At 52.6% G+C, this 27,578-nt stretch overlaps 1 protein-coding gene across 1 annotated transcript; it reads right to left on the bottom strand.

Moving 5' to 3' along the window:
* Nucleotides 1-1,022: 1,022 nt before the first annotated feature.
* CNKSR1 (connector enhancer of kinase suppressor of Ras 1) lies at nt 1,023-26,267 on the bottom strand. Its single transcript, XM_038378042.2, has 21 exons — nt 25,948-26,267; nt 24,750-24,907; nt 24,265-24,467; nt 23,392-23,476; nt 19,119-19,160; nt 18,853-18,972; nt 18,715-18,774; nt 18,095-18,163; nt 13,685-13,813; nt 13,156-13,241; nt 10,914-11,041; nt 9,556-9,737; nt 8,852-8,882; nt 6,962-7,134; nt 6,102-6,175; nt 5,396-5,467; nt 4,791-4,864; nt 3,495-3,559; nt 3,120-3,249; nt 2,281-2,462; nt 1,023-2,192 (listed from the first exon to the last, which is right to left on the bottom strand). The coding sequence occupies exons 1-21, from the start codon at nt 25,997-25,999 to the stop codon at nt 1,983-1,985; spliced, it is 2,325 nt and encodes a 774-aa protein (XP_038233970.1). The 5' UTR covers nt 26,000-26,267; the 3' UTR covers nt 1,023-1,982.
* Between the last annotated feature and the right edge of the window lie 1,311 nt (nt 26,268-27,578).

Here is a 27,578-nt window from a genome sequence, read left to right as displayed (position 1 = left end):
ATAAGTGGCCAGATGCAGAGAGGTTAAGGATGGAACAGAGAAGTGATTGGATCATACATAAAACCGAACCCTCTGCTGTATATAAATCCGGCAGGGGAGAATGCTTAGAAAAAGAAAACAGCTTTGACAATAGAAAAATAGAACAATGGCTGCTTTCCTTTCCCAGAAGCTCACAAGGGATGGAGGGATCTTCCCCATGCCAACAGAAACAAGCCCAGAGTCTAGCTGAGACTGGAGGCACTGAATTAAAGCGAGGGGGTGAGCAAGGGAACAGCTTAATGCCCTGGTGAGCCAGTTCTGGCTGTCTGGAAAGCTGGGGCAGCAGAACCAAGCAGAACCTGGTAACTTTAAGGTGAAGGTATGTTCAGGCACCAAAGCCTATTGAAAGCAATAGGAAGACTCTCACTGAGCTTCTGGCAGCTGCTGAAGATAATTGAGATGATGGAGGCTTAACCGTCTCCTACCCTAAGCAGCCAAGGAAATGCCTGTTAGAGGCAGCTTCTGGTTCATGTGTAGGGGGACAGGGTGGGTGCATTTCATTAGCGCAAACCTGGGTCCCTATAAGAGTCGAGGTTAGCTAGAACAAGCTCTGAACTGATTTGCCAGCAAAGGAAGGGGACTTGGGATCAGGCACTTGATTAACAAAAAATAAAAATGGAAAAGTTAAAATACTAGAACACAGCTGGATCTTTTACTTCAAATTCCTGGCAGGGCTGCAGCGAGCCAGCTGCTGTCAGCCTGTTGACACTGCATCAGGAGTGAGCCTCTCAGCCCGCTTCCTCAGACTTGTCTACACAGCTCTTTTTACAGAACTAGCACACTGCGGCTCGGGCTGGTGCTTGGGCTCTGACAACTGGGGGATGAAGGGAAAGCAATGTTAAAGCAACATCTACTCAGCTCATTTCAGAGCCGTAGCGGGAGCCCTGACAGCACACGTCTCGGGGGGAGCGGGGGGGTCGGCTCACTTTCCAATGTGCTGTAGACAGGTCCAGGATGTTTAAACAGAACAAAGCAGAGCTCACTCAACAGCAAACACAATCCTCGCCTTCGAGGGGAGCTGGATCAGATCTTTATTCGGGCTCAGACTGCCAGCCTGCATCTGTTCCAAGGCCTTGCAGCAGAGGAGCTCAAAGAGCTTTGGCCACATGAATTAATGAAAGTATACAGCAGCTTTGTGAGACAAATCCGTCTTATCCCCTTTTACATACAGGGAAACTAAGGCAATCGCCCAAGGTCACACTTGGAGTGAGTAGCAGAGCAGAGAATAGCATTTAAAGAGTCTGACTCTGTCCACTCACAAATACTGTTACACAGAATTATTTGTACATATATGAAAACCAGCCTTTTTCTTTATCAAATGAATATTTACCACTGCAAGCAGAGCCAGAGGGGCCAGGCAGCACTTCTCTGATCCTTCTATCTATAAAAGATCTTCCATCACACGGGTTCTTGGTTCTGATGAGGCTCTGGATGGATGTTGAGTGATGAAAAATGCCAAGGCATCAACATGTTGAATATCCCAGTTCAGAATTATACCCAGAGGGACTGTTCTGGCCTCACAGCACTGGGTTCAGTTACTCAGTGAAGTATATGGATGCATATTAATTAAGCATCACTGGGAAATGGAAACAGCAGTTCTTTTAAAACAAGCAATTCTCTTTAGACCCAACCGAGGATCCATTCTGAGAATTCCTCCCTCAGTCCTCAGAATTCAAGGCTTTGTCACAAGTGGTTCCCTACATAAAATCCTGCTCTAAGGTGTCTTAAACGGGGTCTCTAAAATGCATCCCACTCTCCAGTTACATTGACGCACTGTGTGTTGTGAGCAAGCAGCATTCCTTCTTGCTTTCAGAGCACCGCGTTTCTTCATGGGTCAGAGACGACAGGACTTTCTCTCTGGAATGAGAGGAGGTTGTGTTATTCCCTGCACTGAGGTTCATGAAGGGACCGTTATTGCCCGGGATCTGCCTTGTTTCCATGTGTTATGGCGTCGCACTGGCAGCTTCCTGTGGACTGGATTCAGCACCAAGTTCTGCTTCTAGACCTTCAGCCTGGCCTGGCTGTTGCACCCACCACTGGTGGATTTCCTGGTATAGCTCCTGATGCTCTTCTTTCCAGTGTCTGAATTTCTCTGAGGTCAGTTCCGAGTCGTTTAGGAGCTGATCAAGGATCTGGAGCTCAGCCAACTTTGCCTGCAAAAGGAAAAGAACATTCCCCATGGCTCAGTGCTTTTGCGTCAGAGGGCATTACATGGCGAGAAGGCTTGAACGTTTCACCTACTTTGAGCGTGCTTTGCAGGGCCCGGACCAGGTGAACTCTCTCGTTGATCTGAGGGTTCTTGTTGCGCTTGATGAAGGATTTGCGGTACTGCTCGTGGGTCATGAGCTGGCGCGTGCCGATGAGAGACACCCTGCCTTGCTTCAGACACTTAATTAGGGACTCCAGTTCTTCGCCAGGGGAGTCTGCATAAGGAGGGGGTCGGGGGGAGAGAGAGCCACAGCAGATAGAGTTAGAGTGGGGCTGGAACTGCCTCTGTGCCAGGATGATGGACTTGTGGGGAGTAGGTGATGCCTGCTGCAAGGATGGCCCCAAGCAGATCAGGCTTCGGCACGACAGCCAGTTCAGGATCCTGGTTCTGTGGTCAAGAGGGTTATAAGAACTTCCACAGATGGCGCTGGAGAAATATAACGTTCCCCAGACACAGCGGCTTGCTCATGGAACAGCATGTGGGTGCCACAACAGGAGCTATGGCCCTTTGGACATTCGGACACCAATCGTACTGGGACACACCAGACCAGATAACGGGGGGGGAGGCTGAACAGAAAGGGGATGGGTGGGGTGTCCCTAGGAGATTCTTCACAACAAAGGAGAAGCCCTGACAACCCCTCCCTCCATTCAGCACCCTCCCCCTGACCTGCCCCAGAAAGGACCCACTTGTGTAACATCCCCCCCGCACCCCACCCGGAGCCTGCTCTGCTTGAGCGAAAGAACCAACTTTGTGAGCAGAGTCTGCAGTGGATTCACTAACTGCTATACCTGGATCAATCACCAGGGGGCCACACTGAGCACAGGTGATGCACAGCAGCCCTAAATCCAGGCTTGATCTCGCTAGCACTTACCCAGGGGCGAGCAGGGCCTGCCACTGCCAGGGACGGGGCTCCCCACTGGGCCGGTGAAGTCAGGGCTCCCCATTGCAGCACCGGGCTGGGCTCTCTCCAGCGTGGTGAGCAGCTCCCTTCTCCTTGGTAGCTGAGGAAGAACATTTCTGTTTAAAGACCCGCCCCGCCCCGCCCCGCCACAGCAAGGAACCCCAGCTCCTGAGGAGGTTGGGAAGAGCCACCATCCTCTCGCCCTTTGCCGAGCCGCGTTTGACACACCGCGACGCCAGCATCCGCAAAGGGAGGGCCAACAGCTGATCCCATGTCCCATCACACAGGGCCAGGGCTCTCCCCAGCTGGACAATAGAATCTGCCCCCGTCCCCCGTGACACTCACCAGATCAGAGCCAGGCCTGGGACAGTCGTCGTCAGGATCCTCAGCTTCCGTCTCACTGTAGCAGTCTGGCAGGAGAAGCGCAGAGGGGACCATCAGCGGGAAAGCCTGGACCAGCCACCACCTTTTGCTCCTGCACAGCACAAGCTGCCCTTCTCCAGCTCCTTCTATCCAAGGATCTCACCACACTTTAGCGAGAAGAAGGGGCCCAGCCTGCCAGCTGGGGATGATCCCCACGGAGTGGGAAGGCGGGGCAAGGCCTCTTGGTTCCCAAGCTGGCCATCTAACCATTAGGCCGCACTGCATCTTGTCACCCAACATCACTCCAGCCCTGCTGCTGCTTGTTGACTAGAGGATTCATGGCTCAGCAATAGGATTCTCGTCTTCACCCCCTCCCCACCGTAAGGTGCAGCAAGCTGCTCCCAGGCCAGGAAAGGGAAGACTGGGAACTGGAACAGAGCCTGGCTCGCCCACATCTTTGGATTCTTGGTCTCAAAGCGGGGAGGGGTGGGGGGTGCCAGCAGTCAATGCAGAGCAGGACCCTTTCCCTGACCCCTCTACCCCAAACTCACCACCTTTTCAGGGTGTCCCTCTTTAGTCTCAATGGTCCTACCCCCGCACACAAAGTTGGGGTCCCCTCGCTTTTGTCAAAAGGCCTGTGAATCGGCAATCACTGCACTGAGGTTACAAAAGTCCCAATGCCAGCAGGATGGATCCCACCACATTCCAGGTCTCTCACACGAATCGCTCGTCCGTGACCCTCCTTTTGGATCTCGGTCACTGTGCATTTGGGCCTTCACCAGCTGAGCACAGGACTCTGGAGAAGAGACCAGATCCCGGGGTGCCACAGGGCCCATGCTTCTGACCCCCAAGCCAGAGACAACTGACTTTCCTCTCTCCCCCCCTACTGAGGACTGACTGGTCTCCAAGATCCACCAGAACTTTGGTTCCCCACCAGTACTTAAAATGTCTGTGTGCACCCATGGGGGGGGGGAGATAGTGAGGGTTACAGACCCAGCCAATTGAAAACAGAGCAGTGTCCTGAGGGTTGCATTTTAAGCATTGTCTTCCCAAAGCAGCTGCTCCCAGATTACGAGCGACTCTCCCCCCATTTTTCGAGCACTTGCAGCACTGCCCCCACCCACCCCACCCCCCGCTCACGTAGATATGGGAGTGGAGCCACCAGAGTCAGGAGGATTCTGGGAGGGGCTCATCCAGTCACCCTGTAGGGACATGGCATGTAATAGCTGGTTCATATGTGGGGTTCCAGCCCTGTTCAGCAAGGTGCCTGGTTCCTACCTTCTTCTCTGTGTGGGAGCGATTCCTGGGCCAGCTTGTATTTGGTTTTTGCGGTGATCAAACCACTCACCCACCTGGGAAGACAAACAGATCACGGACAATCACCAAAGAGACTCCCTCCCAAGTTCCCAGGCACTTCCCCTTCCATCACATGCACCACCTCACTAAAGGTGTGGGGGAAAGCCATCTCAGACCAATACGTCTCCAGCCTTTTCCTTCTACAGCCCATTGGGAATCAGAGACCCGGCACTCTTCCACAGCCACCTCCCTTCCTGGCAGCCCAAACCCTCCACAGCATGGTCCCCACAGCATTTTAGTCTGTGGCCCGTTGGGGCGGGTTCCACAAATCACAGCCTGAGAACCACTGCTCTCACTGAATCATACCAGCCATTTGGACACAGCCTCCAGTGACCACAGGAACTGTAGATTCAGGCTGGTTCAGCCCCTCCTGAGAATGCTGGAGTTTAACTGCATCAAGGTATTTTAGCGAGGAAGGAGAGGGTTTTGTGGCCAGTCATGGTTTGCATGGATCACCGCAGGGTGTTTACTTAGCGATGTCAAATTCATGCAGGGACAGCCTGCCCCAGCCCGGCCCGGCTACTTACATGCTCAGATTAGCCAGAGTCTCTGCTGCGAAGACGAAAGGTTTGTACTTCTCGTGGCAGAGCTGGAAGACACTGAAAGAAGAACAAGGATGCGGCTGCATTTTCCACAAATTCCTCCCGTATTAGCAGGCAGCTGTAACTACCCCCTAGTTAAGAGTGAAGCTGGTCTCCCATTCTTAGCCCCATTTCCAGCCTCCCCCGGGGCTAGCTGGGCTCTGCTGAAACACATATTCACCACCTTAACTTTCAACAGAGCCTTTTATTTGGGATTTTTAAATTACCCCCTCCCGACCTTCATCAAATCCAAACCCGTCCGCAATGAGCAGTCTGGAGAGCGCCTTTCCCTTTCGGCAGTTCTCTAAAGCTCCACCTCGCAGATGGCTTTCCTGCACTGTGCCCTACAGCGCCTCCTGCTGGGAGAGGGCTGCTTGTTTCCCCTACAGCACCATTACTCAGCGCCTCCTGCTGGAGAGGCGGGGACTGGAGCAGCTGGGAGCATCTCCCCACACAGAGCTCCTGCACTGTTGCGTACGGCTAGTCGGCTTGGCACCAAGCGCTTCGACATATGTGCTGCCCTACGGAGAGCACTCCCATGCCATCCCCAGCAGCAGGCAGCGGCTGGGTGCTTCAGGGTCCTCCTCTCCCAGGTTAAATTCACCCTCCTCTCCCGAAGCCGCGGTCTTTGCCCAGCATCTCCCGCACTCACTATTTCTTCTTCTGCTCCCGGGTGCTTTCCAGGTCGTAGGTCGACACGTTGATCAGGCCTACGGCTTTCTCGTCCTGGGCGGTGAAACAAGGGGCACGTCACACACAGGGGTCTTTGCTACCATTGGCATTTAGAAGCAAGATTAATTTTGTTTTGGGGCATCATGTGGGACTCTGTGGCCAGGAGAGCCACTGTACCAAGAAGGTAAATCAACAACATGCGGCTGACTCTGGGAACGTCATGCTGTCCTTGGGTATTATAACAATAAAGAATAATCCCCAGCTCTTCTTATCTGGCCTTTCAGCACAGAGACCTGAATGCGCTTTACAGAAGAGATCAGGCTTCTCCTTATAAATGGGGTTGGTGGAGTCAGAGGGTGGGGAAAAAGCCCACAAAGCTGGTGCAGGATCCACCTTCTTCCGGCTCTCTCTGTGGGGCTGTTACCACCACCCACCGCTCTTACATATCACCTCTGAATTTGGCTCACTGAGTTATCGGAGCGTAGAGGAGTCTCATTTGGGGACATCCACCAACTGGGCCAGGAGAGAAGGTGCCGCTAACAGGAGGGAGAAGCACAGAAATCTCTCCCCCATACTCTGAACTTCTGATTCCTCGGCACACCTGCAAAGACTCCCTAACCCATCAGTGGCTGGGCTGACCTAGGCCTGGGGCAGCCCAGCCTAGCGAAGTCTAACTTGTCTCACTTTACACGGTCCCTGTAGATTTGTCCCAGGATCTCTGGAGTCCAGCTGCCAACGCCCCCTTCCCTCCCGCCCTTAGCTCCCTGAGGACACGGCACCTCTGCTTACACCCCGACCTGCCCCTTTCCACTAATCCCCAGCGTTGAGGGACGCACTCACACTGGGCTGGTTGTACCAGTAGAGAATGTGGCCCTTCAGCACAAACCAGCAGCGTTTCCATTTCTGGGACATGAATCCCACGTGGTCTTTCTTCTTCAGGAGCCAGCCATCGCAGTCCACCTTGCCCAGCTCCCGACAGGACACCCGCCGGCGGCTCAGCCTGGTAGCCACTCCTGCAAGGAAGGAGGAGAGGGAGGGCAGTGGGAGCGAGGCACAGCGAGGGGAGCTCTCTCCAAAAGAGGAGCCATCCACCTCCCATGAATCCTGCCCCAGCCCTGCCCTGACAGCAGTCCCATAGCGGTTTCTCTGTGAGGCTCCCCCACTCGCACCCCCCGGCACCCTCTCACTGCTAGGGGATAGCAGAGACACAGAGGAGCCCTCTAGGCACACTTTTTGGTGCGGGACAGCTGTTCATCCCTGTCTGCCTCTGGTCGTAAAGGAAATAAGCTTGGTGGTTCTCAGCCAAGCCCCTGGAGGGACTCTCTCTCTATCCCCCAAAACCATTATGGACTGCAGCTGCTGGCAGCCGGCTGCAAGGAGATGGGGAAGGAGCTGCACTGGCGGGGTGGCGGGGGGGGGGGGGAGAGGGGGCTGGAACAGCACAGCCGGCCGGCACTAGGCCTGGCTCGGCCCAGTGCTGAGCCCCTCGCTTACGCGGCAGAAGCTCACCAAGGAGCAGAGGAGGGAGGGTGGGGTGGGGAAGACAAAGGATCAGAGCAGGTTCTCCCAGCCCCAGGCTCAGAACAGAAACACCCGGATTCTGTTCCGCAGCCAAGAGAAGCGGCACCAGATGGAGGGTTCCTGGGCCAAGCACTGCATCCCGGCACGCGGACACCACTTCTGCAGAGCCACATGTGCAGCCCCAAGCACCACGTCTGGCCCTTCCTTCCGGGGCTATACAGCCTGAGTGCATTCTGCATCTCGCGGCCAAGCTGCACTGCATGCCGGGTAGCCACATCCCACGGGACCCCTCTTCCCTCTGGGCTGTGTGGCCAAGCAGGGCCGGCCTTAGGGAAATCGCACCCTGGGCAAATGTGCATTTTGGTGCCCTTGGCCCCTGTGGGTATGGTGCCCCCCCTCATTGCCCCTGGCCCGCATGGGCTCCCCGGGATCCGCACACTCCCTTCACTCCTAACCCCTGCACTGTGCCCCCTTCACCCCTGCATTCCCCCTCCGGCGCCCACGTGGGGAAACTGACCTGGATGCACAGAGCAGCTGGCAGTGCTGCTCGCTCCCCCGCTGGACTGCTGCTTCTCTGCCCCATGCACCCCTAGGAGGCTGGGGGGGGCGGAGGGAACGAGGAGAGACAGCTTGCGCGCGCATGAGTGAGTAGTAGCGTGCTGTCTCTTTAAGAAAGCCCTCAGGATCAGGAGCCTGAAGGCTTGTTCAGACACAGGCAGCTGCCCGACCCAGAGAGGCAGCAGCATGGACAGATTCCCCCCGTCCTGTCACCCCAGCTCAGTGCAGACTGGGTGCATGGGTGGGGGGAGGGGGACACCTCGACATCAGCCTTGCCCCCATCTCCCTGCACAGCAAACAGGACATTCCCAGTGCCGAGCAGCAGGAGGGAGGAGGGGCAGCCCTGATCAGGAGGAGTCACCTGGCTGGTCATCCAACTGTCCCCCCCGCAGCTTAAGTCCCCCCACCCCCTCCAGACGCTGCTGCTCGCCCGGTCAGCCCCAGGGACTTCAGGCAAACCCTGCGCACGGCACCCTCCTTGGCGGGCTGCCCCTGGGCCACCGGCCCTTGGCCAAGTTAATGTGCAATCTAAGAATGTGCGTTGGGCCTGCGGAAAACCAAACTTTGTGAAAGGGGAGGAAACGCTCCGATCCCTGGTAACCTGGAGCTCAAGATTGTCAAACCACAGGGGGACGGGAGGAGGCCACTCACCTTTCTGCCTGGAGCAACTCTTGGTGCTGCTCTGAAAGGGATGGGAGGGACACAGATACATGTGGTTAGAAAGATCTGGCCATGCAAGCAACTCACAAGGCTTTTGGGAGGCAGACAATAAAATGAAGGACGATGCGTTATCTATGGCACTGGCCTGCCAGTGGAGAGTGGACAATGCACTCGCTGGCTGGCCGTTGTATGCGGGAAATGGCTGGGCGATCATAGCTTTCTTGTTTAGAGCACCAAGGGCTATAAACTGGTTCAGCATGCAGCTGCCTGCCCACCAGGTGACATTAACTGCAGGGTAGGGTATACTCCCAATGACTCATTGGGAGCAGAGTTAGGCCAGCCTGAGCACATTTGAAAATCCCAATCATTTTTAAGGATGAAGATGAGGGTCCTGTTATTTGCCTCAGACATCCTGCAGCAGTGAATTCCACAAGTTAACCATACACAAAGTTAAAGATTTTTTCCTCTCATCCCAGTTTTATATTTGTTGCCTTTTAAATTTCTAATGGAGTTCCTTCTGGTCTAACAGGGCAGGGGCATTAGGAGCCCACGTGGCCTTCTCAACCCCATCCATGTTTATCTTAGTCATGTGTGCTGCATTAGTGCCTAGCGGCCTCAGCCACCTCAGGCCCAGGGGGTTGTCGCTGTACGGACACAGGAAGAGACTGACCTAGGCTCGGTCGCTCTCCTCTCACCTTGTTTGGAAGAGCGGGAGATTCTGGTCCGCGACTTCTGCTCCCAATTCCGTTCTCTGGAGACTCCTTAGATCCGAGTTCCAAGGTGCTGGGTCTGGCTGGAGCGACAGCCACGGGGGAGCTGCGCCCTTCAAATCCTGCCCCCAAAGCTTGGATCTCCAGCGTAGGGGCTGCTGAAGCGCCTACAAAGATCAAACTGGTCAGGGGGACTCCAACACCTCTGAGCCACATAGCGATTTGTATTTCACTCGCACGGAGAGGTCAGACAGCTGGTTAAAAATTTAGGGCCAGATCCCCAGCTGGCCCCACTAAAGCCTTTATTCTGTAACATGAGCGCCATTCCAGTTGCTCAAGCCCTGAGGTTTGCAAGGGGCCTACCCTTTAAGGCTTGAAACGCAGTATCGTCCATGCCACATTTTACCCGAACACTGTAGTCTCAACTCACATCCCCCACCCCACGGCCAAGTAAACCAAACAGGCTCTGTGGGGAAGATGGCCCTCCAGAACCAATGTTACCACATGCTCTGCATGTGCCCTACATGGAGCACCTTTGCACATATCACACAGTGGATAATCTCTCAGGAGATCTCCGGGAAACCTTAGTCGATGAAAGTTTCAGAAGAGCCCTGCAAGGAGGGTACTATCAGCATTGTTTTACACATGGGGAAACTGAGGCACAGCATTGTTAAGGGACTTGCTTAAAGTTGCGCAGTGAGTCAGCAGCCAAGCCAGGAAGAGACACTGGATACCCAGGCCTCCGCTCCAAGCAGTAGGCAGCACTGTTTAGACCTGCCCTGACTCCAGTCGGCTTGGTCCCTTTCCTGACTTACTTATATTACAGTAGCACAAAGAGGATCAGATAGGTCCTCGAATGTGCACGGCGCTGTACAGGAGGCAGACAGAGTGTCCAGGGCAGGCACCATTTATAACAGGAGTCCCAGTCACAGGCGCTGACATTTTTCCTTGGTGGGTGCTCCGTCCCCGCTCTGGCCTGAGGCCCTACCCCCTCTCCATTCCTTCCCCCAAGGTGCCCCTTCCCTCCCCCAGCACCTTCTGCCAGCTGCTCCCTGCTCTACTGGCAGCACTGGGGCCCTGCCGAACAGCTGTGGCTGATGGGTGCTGAGGACCCTCTATTTTACACCCCCCCACACAGGTGCTTGAGCCCCAGAGCACCCACGGAGTCGGCACCTATGGTCCCAGTGTTGCTCTGCACAGGGCACAGGACTCTCAGCCAAGTATCTGCCCACAATCCAGTCCCACTAACCTGCAACAAGCAGAGCTTACACCAGTGTGGAAAGCCTTTCAGAGGAGTGCTTGCTGCTTTCCACAGGATGCGGAGGGCATCTGCTCTCTCCTACCTTCAGTGGGGAGTTGCTGTAGGAAGTCCCTGGTCTCCTCTCTGGGGTGGCTTGAGACAAACTCCTCCTCTTTGTCAGTTTCGAGATCCAGCACAGAGTCCAGCCCCGATTCCAACCCGGCAATCACGCTTCAGGAGAGGAGAAACCTTTAACTAGCACTTGACAGCAAACTAACCCTGTGGCATGTTTGCTACTCAGCAGGATCGTGCCGCCCTGCAAGCCCCAACAGTGTGTGGGTGGGAGTGTTTCATCAGAATTCAGTTCAGCAAAGCAATGCCGGTTGGTGCTGGTCACATGGGCCGTTTTTACCTTTGGCACCACACATGCGATCTAGGAGCTGATTCTGCATCATTTTCCTCTCCCACACAAAATGTTACTTAATGTAAAAGTCAGTGGGGCAAAACAAGTGCGAGGCTCCAGATAAAAACAACATAAAATAAATACTTCCTAGAGCTTCTATGGTGCTTTTCAGCCCTAGATCTCAAAGCACTTCATAAATTATCCCCATTTTCCAGATGGGGAAACTGAGGGACTTTTTTTTTTTTTTAATTTAAAGTGATTTGTCCAAGGTCACCCGGCAGGCCAGCGGCCAAGCCAGGAATAAAACTCAAGTCTCCGGAGTTCAAGTCCAGGGCCCTATCCATGAGGCAAACACTGCCTAGCAAGGCCACAACACCCCTGTGAGGAAGGGACATCTCCTCCTCCTTTTCCAGATGGGGAAACTGAGGCATGGAGGTGCTGTGACTTGCCCAGGTCACACAGCAAATTATGACAGAACTGGGAATGGAACCCAGAGTCCCAACTCCCAGTGTCTGATCCAAAAGCTAGAGCATATTTCCTCCCTGGAAACAGGAACCTTTGCATTTGGGGAAGGATGGGATGCGGAGGAGAGAGGAGGGTTGTTTTTAATCGTTTCTACCTCCCCCAGAAAATACTTAAGGAAACAAATAGTTTTGCTTATTAATTCACAACAGCATTACAAATTTCTCTGGCATGCGAGGCTGAAAACAGGAACCTTGCTCTGGTGACGGTGATCTTATCAGATCTACCCTCTACCTGAGCAAACCTACAGAAGCAGGGTCTTTGACTTACACCACTGACCGACCTACGAGGAAAGGTTGGAAGAATTGAGCCTGTTTAGTCTAGAGAAGAGAAGGCTAACAGGGGACAAGATAACAGACTTCAAACACCTAAAAGGTTGTGATAAACAGGACTGCGATCAATTGTTTTCCCGAGTCCACTGACAGAAGGACAAGAAGTAATTGGCTTTGGTTTGCAGCCGGGAAGATTTAGGATTTTTAGGTTAGATATTAGGAAAAGCTTTCTACCTTGGAGGGTGGTGAAGCACTGGAAAAGGTTACCTAGGGAGGTTGTGGGAGCCCCATCATCAGAGGCTTTTAAGAACAGGTCAGACAAACACATGTCAAGAATAGTCTAGGACATGGGTTCTCAGGACAAATTTTTTGATGGCCCAGAGTGCAGCCACCAACTCTTGCTGGTGGCCATTCTCACACTTTTTCCTAAAATACTTAATTAGCTTTAGGAGAAACAAAGAAAGAGGTACATAGACACATCCAAATCATCATACCTGATTTACTGCTAGCCAATAAGTCTGTTGTGAAAAGTGAAATTAACAAACATACAGGTATCACTTTTCATAGCAGACTTACTCAGCCCTGCCAAGCCTGGGGACAAATTAAGCCCTGGTTGAGGGGCTGGGAGAGGCAGCAGGGGGCCAGAGCCTGGGACTGGAGCCCAAAGCCCCACTGCCAGCGCCTGCCAGCCCACCACCCCAAGGCTGAAGCCAAAAGCCTGAGCACCCCGCCCCCAGGAAAGTGGGGAACCGGCTGCCTGCTCCTCCAGCATTGTGCCCCAGGTGTCTCCAGAGGGGGGCAGGGCCCAACCCCTGCTAGCTGCCCCGGCAGACAACACCAGGGCGGTGCATCCAGGAGCAACAGGGAGCGGGAGGGGCTGTTACTCCCTCCCCCCCTCTGGGCTGTGGCCACAAGAAAAGCCCCTAGTGATCACATCTGAGAAATGCTGGTTCTAGGTTTACTGACTTCTGTCTCAGCACAGGGGGCTCGACTAGACCTCTGAGGTCCCTGCCTGCCCCACCTTTCTGTGATTAACAGACAATGACTAGTCACTCCTCCCAACACAGCCACAGGGCAGAGCCACTAGAGAGGCCTAGGGAAAGACTAGCAACAAGAAGTCACTTTGGATTAAGGTTCTGGGCTCTTACCTGGAAGGCAGGGAGACCAAGCTTATTGGAGAGTCATTGCTTTCCAAGCCAGGAGATTCTGCAGCACCCAAGAAGCTGCCAGGTGCCTATAAAACAGTCAGGGAATTTCCATCCTGTGCACCACTGGAGCTCAATAAACACACAGCAGAGCAGGGTCACCACACTAGCGCTCTATGTTGCTGGGACAAAGCCTTCAGCACTGAGTCAGAGGAAACTCGGGGCACTTCACAAAAGCATTGACCCGAGATAGGGACTGGAATGAAAGGGAAGCTGCAGAACTGCTAAGCCCCAGGAAGGAGCCTCCAGCCCGCACAATGAAGCACACTGGGTGGGGATGGGAGCTGGTGCCCCCTCCAAAAAGACAGCAATGCAGCTACAGCTAGCCCTGGGGACTAGGCAAAGAGGGCCCTGCGATCCACCTCCGAATGCCCAGCGCCACTGGGTTCCTATCCAGTCACTGCCTATTCAGCACAGCAAGTGAAGGTTCAGTCCTCATGCTGGGGGTGTGAGGGTACCGGGTCCTGCTCACCTGATGGCACGGAGACCTGGGGGAACACGGGGACCCCACAGAGGTTAGTGGAATCTTCTTCAGCACCAACGTCACCTGGTTTGGCTTTTCGAGTATTTTCTTTACCAGATTCACTTGAGTCCAACCCACCTACACATGGGATTAGCAGGTCAATGCTGGATCACACTGAATGGGCTGTTTGAAACAGGCAACTCTGCAAGTCATTCTACTCTGTTACATAGGCTCTGTCAGCTGGTAAGGCCATCAGTTTGATCTTGTGTCTGGTAACTATTACTCTGGACCACGAGCACCCCTAGCCACAGGGTTTCAGAAAGGGGATGTTTCTCTCCCTAGGCACCTGGTACAATCAGTCGTCAGGGTTTAGATACCTGCATCGATTACAGTTCCAGGGTGCACGCAAGGGAATCTACAGTCACGTGATTCAGCAACCATGCATTTCACAAGACATCCTGCTAGCCAGCAGCAATCCCACCATGCCCACCAGGGATTCCAAACAACGCAACAAACCAGTTAAACACCTGGCCATCAAAGCAGTTTCGTAAGCTAGTCATCCATGCCCTTCTCGTTTCACTGTCCATTTCCGCAGCACCACCTGCCAAGTCAGAGACTTTCAGCTAATAGCCTGCAGCCAGCCAGCCGGCCATCCTCCCTGTCATAGATTCATAGATACTAAGGTCAGAAGGGATCATTCTGATCATCTAGTCCGATCTCCTGCACAGCGCAGGCCACAGAATCTCACCCACCCATTCCTATGAAAAACCTCACCCATGTCTGAGCTATTGAAGTCCTTAAATCATGGTTCAAAGACTTCAAGGAGCAGAGAAGCCTCCCTCAAGTCAACCATGCCCCATGCTACAGAGGAAGGCGAAAAACCTCCAGGGCCTCTCCAATCTGCCCTGGAGGAAAATTCCTTCCCGACCCCAAATATGGCAATCAGCTAAACCCTGAGCATATGGGCAAGATTCACCAGCCAGATACCCAGGAAAGAATTTTCTATAGTAACTCAGATCCCATCCATCTAATATCCCATCTCAGGGGATTTGGCCTATTTACCCTGAATATTTAAAGATCAATTACTTACCAAAATCCTATTATCCCATCATACCATCTCCTCCATAAACTTATCGAGTAGAATCTTAAAACCAGATAGATCTTTTGCCCCCACTGCTTCCCTTGGAAGGCTATTCCAAAACTTCACTCCTCTGATGGTTAAAAACCTTCGTCTGATTTCAAGTCTAAACTTCCTGGTGGCCAGTTTAAACCCATTTGTTCTTGTGTCCACATTGGTGCTGAGCTGAAATAATTCCTCTCCCTCTCCTGTATTTATCCCTCTGATATATTTATAGAGAGCAATCATATCTCCCCTCAACCTTCTTTTAGTTAGGCTAAACAAGCCAAGCTCCTTAAGTCTCCTTTCATAAGACAAGTTTTCCATTCCTCGGATCATCCTAGTAGCCCTTCTCTGTACCTGCTCCAGTTTGAATTCATCCTTTTTAAACATGGGAGACCAGAATTGCACACAGTATTCTAGGTGAGGTCTCACCGTGCCTTGTATCACGGTACTAAAACCTCCTTATCCCTACTGGAAATGCCTCTCCTGATGCATCCCAAAACCGCATTAGCTTTTTTTCACAGCCATATCACATTGGCAGCTCATAGTCATCCTATGATCAACCAATACTCCAAGGTCCTTCTCCTCTTCCGTTACTTCTAATTGATGCGTCCCCAACTTATAACTAAAATTCTTGTTATTAATCCCTAAATGCATAACCTTACATTCTCACTATTAAATTTCATCCTATTACTATTACTCCAGTTTACAAGGTCATCCAGATCCTCCTGTATAATATCCCGATCCTTCTCCGAATTGGCAATACCTCCAAGCTTTGTATCATCTGCAAACTTTATTACCACACTCCCACTTTTTGTGCCAAGGTCAGTAATTAAAAAGATTAAATAAGATTGGTCCCAAACCGATCCCTGAGGAACTCCACTGGTAACCTCCCTCCAACCTGACAGTTCGCCTTTCAGTAGGACCCGTTGCAGTCTCCCCTTTAACCAATTCCTTATCCACCTTTTGATGTTCATATTGATCCCCATCTTCTCCAATTTAACTAATAATTCCCCATGTGGCACGGTATCAAATGCCTTACTGAAATCTAGGTAAATTAGATCCACTGCATTCCTTTATCTAAAAAATCTGTTACTTTTTTCAAAAAAGGAGATTAGGTTGGTTTGGAACGATCTACCTTTTGTAAACCATGTTGTATTTTGTCCCATTTACCATTGACTTCAATGTCCTTAACTAATTTCTCCTTCAAAATTTTTTCCAGGACCTTGCATACTACAGATGTCAAACTAATTGGCCTGTAGTTACCCGGATCACTTCTTTTTCCTTTCTTAAAAATAGGAACTATATTAGCAATTCTCCAATCATTCGGTACTACTCCTGAGTTTACAGATTCATTAAAAATTCTTGCTAATGGGCTTGCAATTTCAGGTGCCAATTCCTTTAATATTCTTGGATGAAGATTATCTGGGCCCCCCGATTTAGTCCCATTAAGCTGTTTCAGTTTCGCTTCTACCTCTGATATGGTAATATCTACCTCTATATCCTCCTTCCCATTTGTCATGCTACCATTATCCCCAAGATCCTCTTTAGTCTTATTAAAGACTGAGGCAAAGTATTTGTTTAGATATTGGGCCATGCCTAGATTATCTTTAACCTCCACTCCATCCTCAGTGTTAAGCGGCCCCACTTCTTCTTTCTTAGTTTTCTTCTTATTTATAGGGCTATAAAACCTTTTACTATTGGTTTTAATTCCCTTTGCAAGGTCCAACTCTACTCGACTTTTAGCCTGTCTCACTTTATCCCTAAATGTTCTGATCTCAATTAGGTAGAGGGTCAGCAGGAGGGCCAGTTGAAAATGCTCCATGAAAACTGGTTTTCAATGGAACAATTTTTTCCACTAAGTATCTGATTTCTGTGGAAATTGATTTTATTGTTGCTGTAAACCTGAATGCCCATAAAAAGGTTCAGGTTTTGTTCAAATACTGAAACATTTCATTTTGGATAGATCTCTGTGGTGCCTCATGGGAGCTGTAGTCCAGCTGCTTCATGTCCCCATTCTCCTCTATATGCTGGGCTTTCCAGCCTGACTACATATCCCATGATGCATCACAGCCAGGGATGCGGGTCATGCACCATCCGCTCTCCCCAAGAGGTGAGACTGGTGCATCATGGGAGATATAGTCCAACTAGGGAGCCCAGATATAGAGGAGATGGGAGCATGAGCACTCAAACGACAACTCCCAGGGGATACCGCAGCACCATTGCTGAACCCAGTTGTTTCAGATTTTGATTTTTTGCTGAAAAGTCAACTTTTCTTCCACAGGAAAAGACCTCTTTTCTGACCAGCTCAAGCAGACAGTTACCCACCTAACCAGATGCTTCACGGTCAAATGGAGAGAATGATTCTGACCCCACTCGAGTGGGCAGTGGAGATTTCTGAGGTTAAATTAACTGATGTTTGTAAGTGTGGAGAGCTCAGCCAAGTGCTGGGTGTTGGCCTCTCCCAGCACTGAGCCTGAAACCCTCCTTTCCTCCCCCTCTCTCATCTGGTTTCAGTCTGTTGAGCATGTGGTTTGACAGAGAGTCAGGGCAGAAACACTGGGTTCCTTACAGTGATTCTACCTGTTTCCTGGGTGTGCCCAAGCGCTTGTGTTTAGAATGGAGGAGGGGGAGGGGGAAGCCAGGCTTTGGTGGCATTTGCTTCTCCTCCATGCAGCATGTGAGTCAGAGAGCGAAGAGGGGATGGAGGAAAGAAAAAAAGCTAGCGCCAGGCTTTCTAATAAAGGAAACTAGCCATTCTAGCATCCCAGTGGCATCTGGGTCATACAGACTCCTACAGTCAAGAGGGTCCAGGGCAATTAAGTGGGAATCAACCAGTCTTAGCAAACATGAGTAGGGATATGTTGCATTGTCATCCAAGGACCTCAGAGCTCTTTATAAAGGGGAAGCCAGCACGATCCCCTTGTCAGGAGGGGGTGCACGAGGCCCAGAGTTGAAGTGAGTTTTAGCCTGATCCGTTCGGGGCTGGGATCACACCTTCTGTTGGGAAAGAGTCTCGCACGTGGGGAGCCCCACCAGACTCAGAGAGAACGAAAGTGACTTGCCAAAGGTGACACAGCGAGTCAGGACTAAAACCCCAAAGCCCCCCACTCTAACCAGAGGCCAGGCTGCACCCTCTACCGAGCGTGACGTTCTTCCTTGCTTTACCACAGATGAGGATCGGCCAGGGCAGACCATACACATCAGCCATGATCGCAGCTACACTCCCTTTCTTAGTAGGATTTTGGCTGACCCAAGAGACCAGCATGCTAATGGAGTGAGGACAGGGACATACTTACCACCACCTGCCCGTTGACTTGAATGATCTCATCCCCCGGCAGGATCTGGCTGCAGTCGTCAGCTGGAGACTAGGAGGAGAGGCAAGGAAAAGACCAAGCGGTGTTAGAACCGTGCTCGTTGGGAAGCTGAGACAGGCTCTCAAGCCACTTACACAGCGGCCTAATCAGAGTTAAGCATCTCTCTGGCTGATGTAAATCAGAGGGGCTCAGGAAAGGGGGATTAACCATTAACTCGCAGGCCTGATCTTTTGGGCGATTCCCGTTCAATCACAGGCAAAGGTGTGAGTGCAGGAGGAGACGACTGATCCAAGGCACTGGCTGAAGCCTTGGCTAGTGTGACACACGGCCACAAGGCAGCCAAGTCAGAAGGACTCAGCCAAGTCCTGTCCAGTGCAGCCCATGTCCTAGAGTTGGTTCAGGAAGAGGGTTTGATGCCTTAACAAGCCCGGGGGTTCTGATATCCAGGGGGAAAACGGATTTTGCTCATTATGTGCCAGTGTAGGCAGGTTTAAGAAGGGGGCTATGTTGGGACACCAGTTCCGAGCTGTCTCCCTGCACCTGCAGGCTGGAAAGACCAAATCAGAAGCCATCTCCCCCGCCCGCCCCGACAAATCTCTCACCTTAGTGGCGGTTCCCACTATGAAGTGGAAGCAGGAGTCAGTGGATTTGATCTCGATGCCCTGCAAAGAGGGACAGACAGAGTTTGAAAACGTCAAACGAGTCCCCAGCATGAGCCAGTGGCGGAGGAGCAGACTCACCAGACTGTCCTCTGGCTCGGTGGGCACAAGGTCGACGCTCTCCAAGATGGCGGTCTGGTTCAGCAGGGCTGCCGGGCTGCAGCTCGAGATGTTCTCACAGATCCCCGCGAGGTGCCTGCACTGAAGGACAGCAGGAGAGACTCATTCCTCAGGAAACCCACCAGGTCCTCACGGCCTCTACAGAAGGGCAGCAGCGACCTCAAGGGTTGCGGAATACACACACACACACGGCAGCACTCCAGGGTCGCGTGCACAGCCATACTTACAATCAGCAGGATCCGGTTCTCTCTCTCAGACACTCCGCAGTCCTAGAAGAACGAGAGACATGCAATAAGTTAGGCTGATCCAGCTTTACATGTTGTAACGCCCCGAGATTCTTCCAAGCCAGGAGCAGATCATGACGGCCCTGCTTCGGATGATGGTGGAGATCACAACACAGCCCCAGGTCCTGCGGTAGTGGTGCTGGTGGCTCCTCTCCCAATGCCCCCGCCCTGTGCTAGAAGGTGCCGTGCCGCTGGCCTCCAGGCGAGACGTAAGGCTGTGTGGTCACGAAAGACTTCTCAGCACTGGTTTTTAAGAGCAGCAGCAGGATTAACCCCAGCATCCTGGCCAGCTTCCAGGGCAGGTTGTTACATTCCTCCAGCCTCAACTCCTCCAGCTGTCTCCAACGGAGACGCCATTCTTCACACACTCCCGTCAGTGCCGCCTGGCTCCTCCCAGATAGCGGCTGCATGTTGCGAGAAAGCCTGTGTTTGGGGGAGGGAAAGCCTGGCTGATCACATCTAGGCCTAAGGAGCACACTGGGATCCTCGAGGACAGGCGCCGTGGAGAGGCACTACCACCCCTGCCCTTACAGACAGGAGGATTGGCCCCTGCAGGTCGGCTGACGATACTCATGCTCCCAAAGACAGGTACTCTGCCAAGAGGTCATTTTTGTCTCTGCCTTTTAGCCCAGATGGGGGCAGACAGAGTGCAACCGCCCACCCAGCGCACGACTCCCCGACAATCTGGCTGGGGAGTCACTAGGCGATTGCGCTGAGCCCTCACACGACTCCGTATAGCAACGGAAAGAGGATCCAGGAACAGAGTTGCTGGCAGTGCTGTCGGAGGTACTCCTTGCGCCAAGGACAGACCTTCGAGAGACTCCTTTTGGCTTCCAGGGGCTTTGGATGAGGCCACGAGGCCACAACTCCAGCCTCTTCTTGGGAATTTCACTAGAAAAAAATCAGAGTGACTAAGACAAGAGGAGATTGCTGGGGGGGCAGGAGTGGGGAAAACACCCTGGAGATGGGAAATAAGAATGAAGTGGTCAACCCAGGGCAGCACATACGGCTAGAATATGGGGCAGCCGCTGGGTTAGACACAGAGGGGTATCTGTCCAGAGGGCAGTCAGTGTTTGGAAGGCTCTGTCCCCTCCCCAAGGGAGAAGAGTCCATTGTTATGGGAGAGGGACAGGGGGTAATGGGTGAGAGATGCCTTACTGAGGCCATGCTTGCTCACACACAGTTACACCAACCTCCAGATCTGGGATCAGAAAGGAATCCACCCCGCAGGGCACAATGGCAGGGACCTCTTGGCTTAGCATGGCATAGGAAGGTGTGAACCACAGCAAGTTAGTGCAGGCGAGGCATTGAGCACCCTTCTGTTGCACGGGTGCATCTTGGCCCTAACCCTAAAATATCACAAAGGCTCTACTTTTAGGTTATTAGTAGGGTCAGTTTCTTCTTGCCCCACAGCCCTAAACCCACCACCTCCTGCCCCTGCCCCCCCAGACCCTGTCCCCTAGCCCTCCACCCGCTCTCCTTCCCCCCGAGACCCTATCCCCTAGCCCTCCACCCCCTCTCCTGCCCCCCAGACCCCATCCCCTAGCTCTCCACCCCCTCTCCTGCCCCCCAGACCCCATCCCCTAGCTCTCCACCCCCTCTCCTGCCCCCCAGACCCTGTCCCCTTACCCTCCATCCCTCTCTCATTCATTTACAAGCCATTAAGGTTTCCCTGAGTCTCCTTTTCCATCTCTCTCCATGTCACAATCTCCCCTCCCCCACCTCACAGCTACTCTTCCCTTCCACGCTTCCAGGCCCTGTTTCCAAAGCCGGAGAAGCCCAGAGCCCATTCCTGACACGCCCTCTCCTGCGGGTGCCCTGGACTCTGCATTCCACCCTGAGCAGGCCAGGATCTTCGGAGAATTATTAGCTCCCAGTACCTGTGGCTCAGCAGAGCAGCCTCCCCCGAATCTCTGGTTCAGCCTGTTAGTCTCTCTCCTCCCTTTCACTCAGCTGAGTCTTACGGACAACTGAGCTCCCCCCAGCCCAGAACCTGATCTCAAAGGGTGAATCACAGGGTTATATAAAGAACAGTTCCCCACCCCCCCTTGATGTTGTTTATCTCCTTGTCCCTTCCCTCCTCATACTCTGGTCATTTTCTCTTTCCCTCCTTGCAACTGACTGAGCTGTGCCAGGCCAGGGGTCCAATCGCAGATACACCCATGGCTCTCTCATCCCCAATAGCCCATGTTCCCCTGGGCAGCACCTCAGAGGCACCGAGCCTTCCCCGGGCAGCTCAGTGACACGCGTCCCTTCGGCCAGCTTTGAATCCCTGCCATAACCTTTCTGTAAAGCAAGGCCATTTCCAAGATAGATACCGACGAGGGCTCAGGTGACCAGATCGCATACACCCCAGCAAAACGCAGTCTCTCCACTTGGCACGGATGCTCCACTTCAAGATCTCTTTCCAGGAAGCATTCACAGCATGTTTGCAATGCTAAAACCTACTGTCCCTCCCTGACCCTTCCTTGATGGGCTCCCCAGGTACCCATGGACTTGCCCCTAAACTGGGTTCTTGAAGGCAAGGTGCATGCCTAGGATTTGAACTGCCAGCACTGCTGTCGGTGGGTACCTCTTGCTGCTAACCTTCTACTCTAGCTGGAGAGCCCTGCTGGGGTCCAAGGAGTTGTTAGAAGAGTCAGAACATACTTGGGATCCCATTGGGCCCTGTGGACTACAAAGGCATTGCTGGCTAGAAGGCATGCCGAGACCCGAGTCTGCTTTTACCACCTCACAGCCTGTGAATCCAAGATGAAGGAGCACTGCAGAAGACGCGTGAACAGAGGAGAACTGGAGGATGAAGGTAGTTAACAGCACTCCTTCCTATTACCCAAATACCACCACTTTGACATACACCCCTCCAGCAGCGACTTACTTATAGACATGAGTCTAGTGGTTAGAGCAGGAGATGAGGAGCCAGGATTCAGGTATTTTAGTCCTGACACATTGTGCAAGTCAGTTCATCTCTGTGCCTCAGTTTCCCCATCTACACATGTGGGTGACCCTGACTTATTTAACAGGGCTTCATTCATGTTTGAAAAGCAGTTTGAGAACTGTAGGGAAAGGGAACTATTGAAAGGCAGGGTATGGTTATCTGTGCCATCAGCTGACGGTTTATAATCTCCAGTCAGATTCCTTCTTTTAACACTCTCCATCCTTCCACCAATATCCATTCATCTAACTCAGCTACTGCTAACCCATCCCTGACAGAGGGGACAGCGTCCCGTGTCCGATAAAAACACTTTGGAAGGACAAATTGTTTGCCTATGAAATGAACCAGATTTCACGGATAAATATCGTAATGCAGAAGGATATGGCTGGGTTCCTCTATAAGTGACAAGCTCCAAATTGGACATTGGGCTAGTCTATCAACACATGTGGCTTTATCCCTGAAAAATATACTATATAACCGGTGCAAGGTTCACTTGTCTGTTCAGAAGTGGCTCAACATTTAGATGTATGGACACACTAAGAGCAACAGGAAGGTCTCCCGTATAGATTTAAATTGTAATGAAAAACACACATTATTTAACAACATCTACCTGAAGCATTAGTAACCCAAACACTGCAGCAGGGGACAGCCCAAAAGTGAAATGGATTTTGAAACAAACACGAAACAGACATGAGCAATTTTCATTCTCTGAGCTGAGGGAGATGCACAAACAAAGCATGAAGAGGGACAAATTAGAGGATGGGAAAGAAGCTTTAAAATCCAAGGGGCTAATAACACAGTTTTAACACAGTGGTTAAATTGACAGTGTCCAGAATATTTGCTGGTCAAGCAGTGTTGCCGAGACTAAGAGAAAATGTTTTGAAATGAAATAAGAACAGATTCCCCAGTCCCGCTAGGAGCTCACGCTCTCTTGGGAAAGGGGGTATTTTTCAGCTAAGGAGGAACATTCTGGAGGGGAGATCCTGATGAAGTTTTGGGAAACATCTCACTGATCGTTTGCTAGCGAGCAAAGCGTGTGCGGTGCGTGTGTGTCTGTCAGTCCTTACATTGTGCCTATCACCATGGTATTTGGGCCACCCTCCTTTTCTGCCTATCCTACTCTCACTTCCTAGGTCATGAGATACCCCGGCAAGACACGAGTACTGAAGAGACGTCATCCATATCCATAGGCCCCCGGCACATCTCAGGGGTAACACACAAACACGCCAACCCTGACACAGTCTGGCTTTGGTTTCTTGGGATTTTTAAACCCTCGTTACTGACCTTCTGCAGGATCTGGGCCAGCTCTCCGCAGAGCGAGACAATGTCCCGGCTGGCTGAGTAATCATTCAGGTGAGAGAAGAGATACCTGTGAGGTGTGTGAGTGAGATGGAGTCGTCAGATAAACGAAGGCAGGAAAGGAGAGGGCCCAACCAGCCTCAAGTTAATTGAGGCACTGTCCTCCCCTCGGGCCAGGGGTTTAAACACAATCTTCCAGGATTTTATGGAGCTTTCTGAAGGGGCCCCAGTTGGCCCAAGCAGCTGGCGATAGAACACAAAGCTCATCGCCTGCCGTGGGCAGCTGCTGGGCGCTCAGTGACCTGCATGGAATAAGCTGGGAGTCTCAGTCTTGTTTCTACCACACAGGTGTCCACACCCCATAGAGCCACTTCTGCTGTGGGGAGACTCAGCAAAGGAGTGAGCAGGCTGTGGAGACAGAACTCCCCTCCAGGGTAGAAGCACACCGGCAGAGGATCCTTGTCCAGCCACTGCCTATGCTGTGCCCGTTCTCTGCACGGAAGGCTCCAGACTGGCCTGCTGCTGTTTTCACCATCACCAAGAATAGCATGGTCAAAGCCCTCCCCTCCCTAGTCACTGAGCGGAGCCTTGTCCCTCTGTGCTAACAGACCATCCTCCTCTGGCCAGGGAGACACTGGCTGCCCCGCATCCAGTCCTGACAGCACTGGTCTGGCATCCCTTTCCGCCTCTGGAAAGACGGTGTATGCAAACCCCACAGAAACAGAAGGCTTGTAGCTTGCACCCCGTGCCATTCAACGATCCCCTTCCTTATCATGTGGGATCCCTCCTTACGTGGCCCTGGCCTTCCAGCCTCCCCATGCACTTTCCCTGGCTTCCGCAGACTGGGGAAGCAAGTACCTGTTGAGCCAGGTGAAGAGCCCCTTGGCCGCCGTGATCAGCTCAGCGATGCAGGCCAGGAGGTCCGGGGAGGGCGTCTCAATGGCCTCTCCATTATATGCGGTCACCTTCCTGCGGCTCAGGATGACGGTCTGGGTGGTCCAAGCGACTTGCTGCAGCTTTTCCGTCAGCGTCCCCAGGCTGGTGGTCTCCAGCTCGTAGTTCTGGGGGAACAATCCAAACTAGCTCAGCAGAGGAGAGAGGAGCCAGCCCTGGAGCGGCTCAGAACGAAGGCTGAGGGTGGCAGATATCCCACAGCTCTGCACTGCTCCCTGAAACTGCTGGTGGGGGGGAATCCTTCCATCCCCTGAATCCCAGAGCTCCCTCCATCTGGGAAGCAAGGCCGCAGGTGAGACCTGGGAGGCAACCCTTACACCGTCGCTCACCGCAGGCAGTGCTGGAGATCGGGAGCGGGCCTCACTCCAGACTCATGGCCGCTCACTCACCAGCACGCACAGCTGCTCCACAGCTTCCAGAATGAGCTCCTGATGGCCAACACGCCTCAGGCCCAGCTCCTCCAAGCGCCGATAGGACAGCTGCAGCAAATCGTTCCCATTCAGGGACCACGTCTCAAAGGGATATTGCTGCAGCGCCTTGTCCAGGCCTGAAAGGGGCAAACGCAGTCACTACCCAGCTGCTCCCAGAGTGCCCACGTCCAGACATCGGCCACCGCCACCTCAGCCTGGATTCCCCCTCTGCTGACAGCTCTGCCAGGCCTTCCTGTCCGCTCGCCTTCACCGCCGCCGCTCCCTCAGGGGCACAGGAAATGCCAGGCTAGATCAGAAACCAGCTAGGCCAACCTTGGAGAGAGACCAGCACCGCTGCTTCAGAGCACGGTGAAGGAACCCTCCTAACCCCAGGAGTTAGAGGCTGGCTTAAGCCCTGAAGCATGCACTTTAACAGCCCTTCCAGAATAGCATTAACTCGTCTAACTCCAGACATTCTTGTTATCCACCAAACACATCCAAACCCCTTTGGAGTCTTGTGGAGGTTTTGGCCTCGGATACATCCTGTGGCAATGAGTTCCACTGTCTCGCTACACACTGTGGGGAAAAAATATTTCCTTGCATCGGTTTTGAGTTTGTCCCCTTTCTGTTTCACTGATTGGCCCCTTGTCCTCGTGTCAGGAGATTGGGAGAACAGACCCTCCGATCTACCTTCTCCCCCATCCCACCAAGTGTGTAACACCAGTTACCTTCCCTGGCTGCCAGATCTGTTTCCTCCCTACTGGCCAGAGAGCTGCATAACCACCTGCACCAGCACTGAGCACCTCCCTGCATTGGACTGTATATCCTCCCCCAGGAATGTCTCTCCTCCCCCAGGGTAGAGATCCAGGCCGTGCCCAGCCACAGCGTGCCCACCTCTGCCAGAGCCCCCCAGAAGGTTTCAGTCACTCCCGCTCCCAGCAGGACTTGCACAGCTCCTCCTGCCAGCACAGACTCTGCCGTGGGAACGGGCAGCCGCCTGCCCGCCCTAGGGGCTGGAATGCACCCCCTGGCCACAGGGGCTGGAACTAGGGGTGCTACCACACCCGCTGGCTTGAAGTGGTTTCCATCACACACAGGGTTTACAGTTTGGTTCAATGGCTCTCAGCACCCCCCACTGTACAAACTATGCCAGCCCTGAAACCTCCACCCCACTCACCTCTCAGCCACTGCGCCACCTTCACAGGGCTCCAGGCACCAATGGGCTCCATGCCCAGCTCCGTTCGTTCCGGAAAGTCTGTCCAGGGGCAGGACTCCCGGACACACCTGAGCTGAGGCAGCCCCACCAGGTAACTCCCAGCCAGCTCTGCGGTTGGTGCAGCTGCCTGTTGCTCAGCAGGGTGAGGCCCGCCCCCCCCTCTGGAAGTCCCTTGCTCCCCTCCCCACGGGGAATTCCAAGCTCTTAGCAACCCAGCTCAGAACTATTGTCCAGCCTCCAACCTCCTCCAGTCTCACTGATTCAACAAGGTTACACCCAGTCCCCCCCAGGCTGCCTCCTGACTCTCTTAAAGGCACAGACCCACAGTAGGTTGTTTACCTCAGGCCTGGCTAGGGAGGGAGTGTGCCCTAGTGGGCAGAGGGCAGGACTGGGTGCCAGGAGCTCCAACTTCCATCAGATTCCTCATCTGATCGTGGGCAAGTCACTTACACAACACCTGCTATCTTGGCTGACGCGCCTGGAACCGAAAGGAGGTCTTGCGGAGCTACAACTTGAGCTAAAGAAGCAAGGTCCCCGAGCAGGGGCTGTCACAGGTAGCCTCTGCAGATCCGGCACCTGTAACACATGCTCACCACTTACATTCTGTGCCTCAGTTTCCCCACCTGTAAAATAGAAATAAGTATAGCTGGCCTACCAGCTCATCGCAGGGGGATCATGAGAGTTTAAGTCTGTAAAGTGCTTTGAGATCCTTACTTGAAATGTGTTGTAAAAGTACAAAGTATTATTACTAACAGAGTGTGGCTAAACATCACATCCTCACTCTAAATATTAAAGCAAACACTAGCCTTGCTGACTGCCTGTCATCCGGGAGCATGTCCTACTGGTTCATGCAGAGGCTGGCAATCACAAACTCCTGGATTCTGTACCCAGCCACTGCCACAGTGTGTGACCGTGGGCAAGTCACTTAGCCTCAGCTTCCCTCTCTGTAAAATGGATTCACCTTGATAAATACTTGGAGAAATACAGAATCTTAGAAATGTAGGACTGGAAGGGTCCTCGACTGGTCATCTAGTCCTGTCCCCTGCACTGAGGCAGGACTAAGTATCACCTAGACCATCCCTGACAGGTGTTTGTCGAACCCAGTGATTCTCAGACTGAGGCTCGCAAGCTGCAGGTGGCTCTTTAATGTGTCTCCGGTGGCTCATTGCAGCACATGATATTAAAACACCGCGTGATTTAATTATTAACCAATCTAAGTTCTTAACCAATCAGAATGCTTTTACTATGTTATTAACCAATTGTAGTTGATAAAATAATAACACTTAGTCAGTCATTTTGCCCTGAGAATCATATACAGGATATATAAATAGTAAATGAAACAATGAATTCACACTACTGTGACCCTGAGGTCTGATTATCACTGGTCTAACCTGTTCTTGAAAACCTCCAGTGAGGGAGATTCCACAACCTCCCTAGGCAATTTGTTCCAGCGCTTAACCACCCTGTCGGAAAAGAAGATTTTCCTAATGTCCAACCTAAACCTCCCTTGCTGCAATTTAAGCCCATTGCTTCTTGTCCTGTCCTTAGTAGATAAGGAGAAAAATTCATCACCCTCCGCTTTATAACAATCT

This window comes from Dermochelys coriacea, chromosome 19, assembly GCF_009764565.3.
Source record: "Dermochelys coriacea isolate rDerCor1 chromosome 19, rDerCor1.pri.v4, whole genome shotgun sequence".
In the NCBI taxonomy this organism is placed as follows: domain Eukaryota; kingdom Metazoa; phylum Chordata; order Testudines; family Dermochelyidae; genus Dermochelys; species Dermochelys coriacea.
This window is presented reverse-complemented; position numbering and strand designations above follow the sequence as displayed.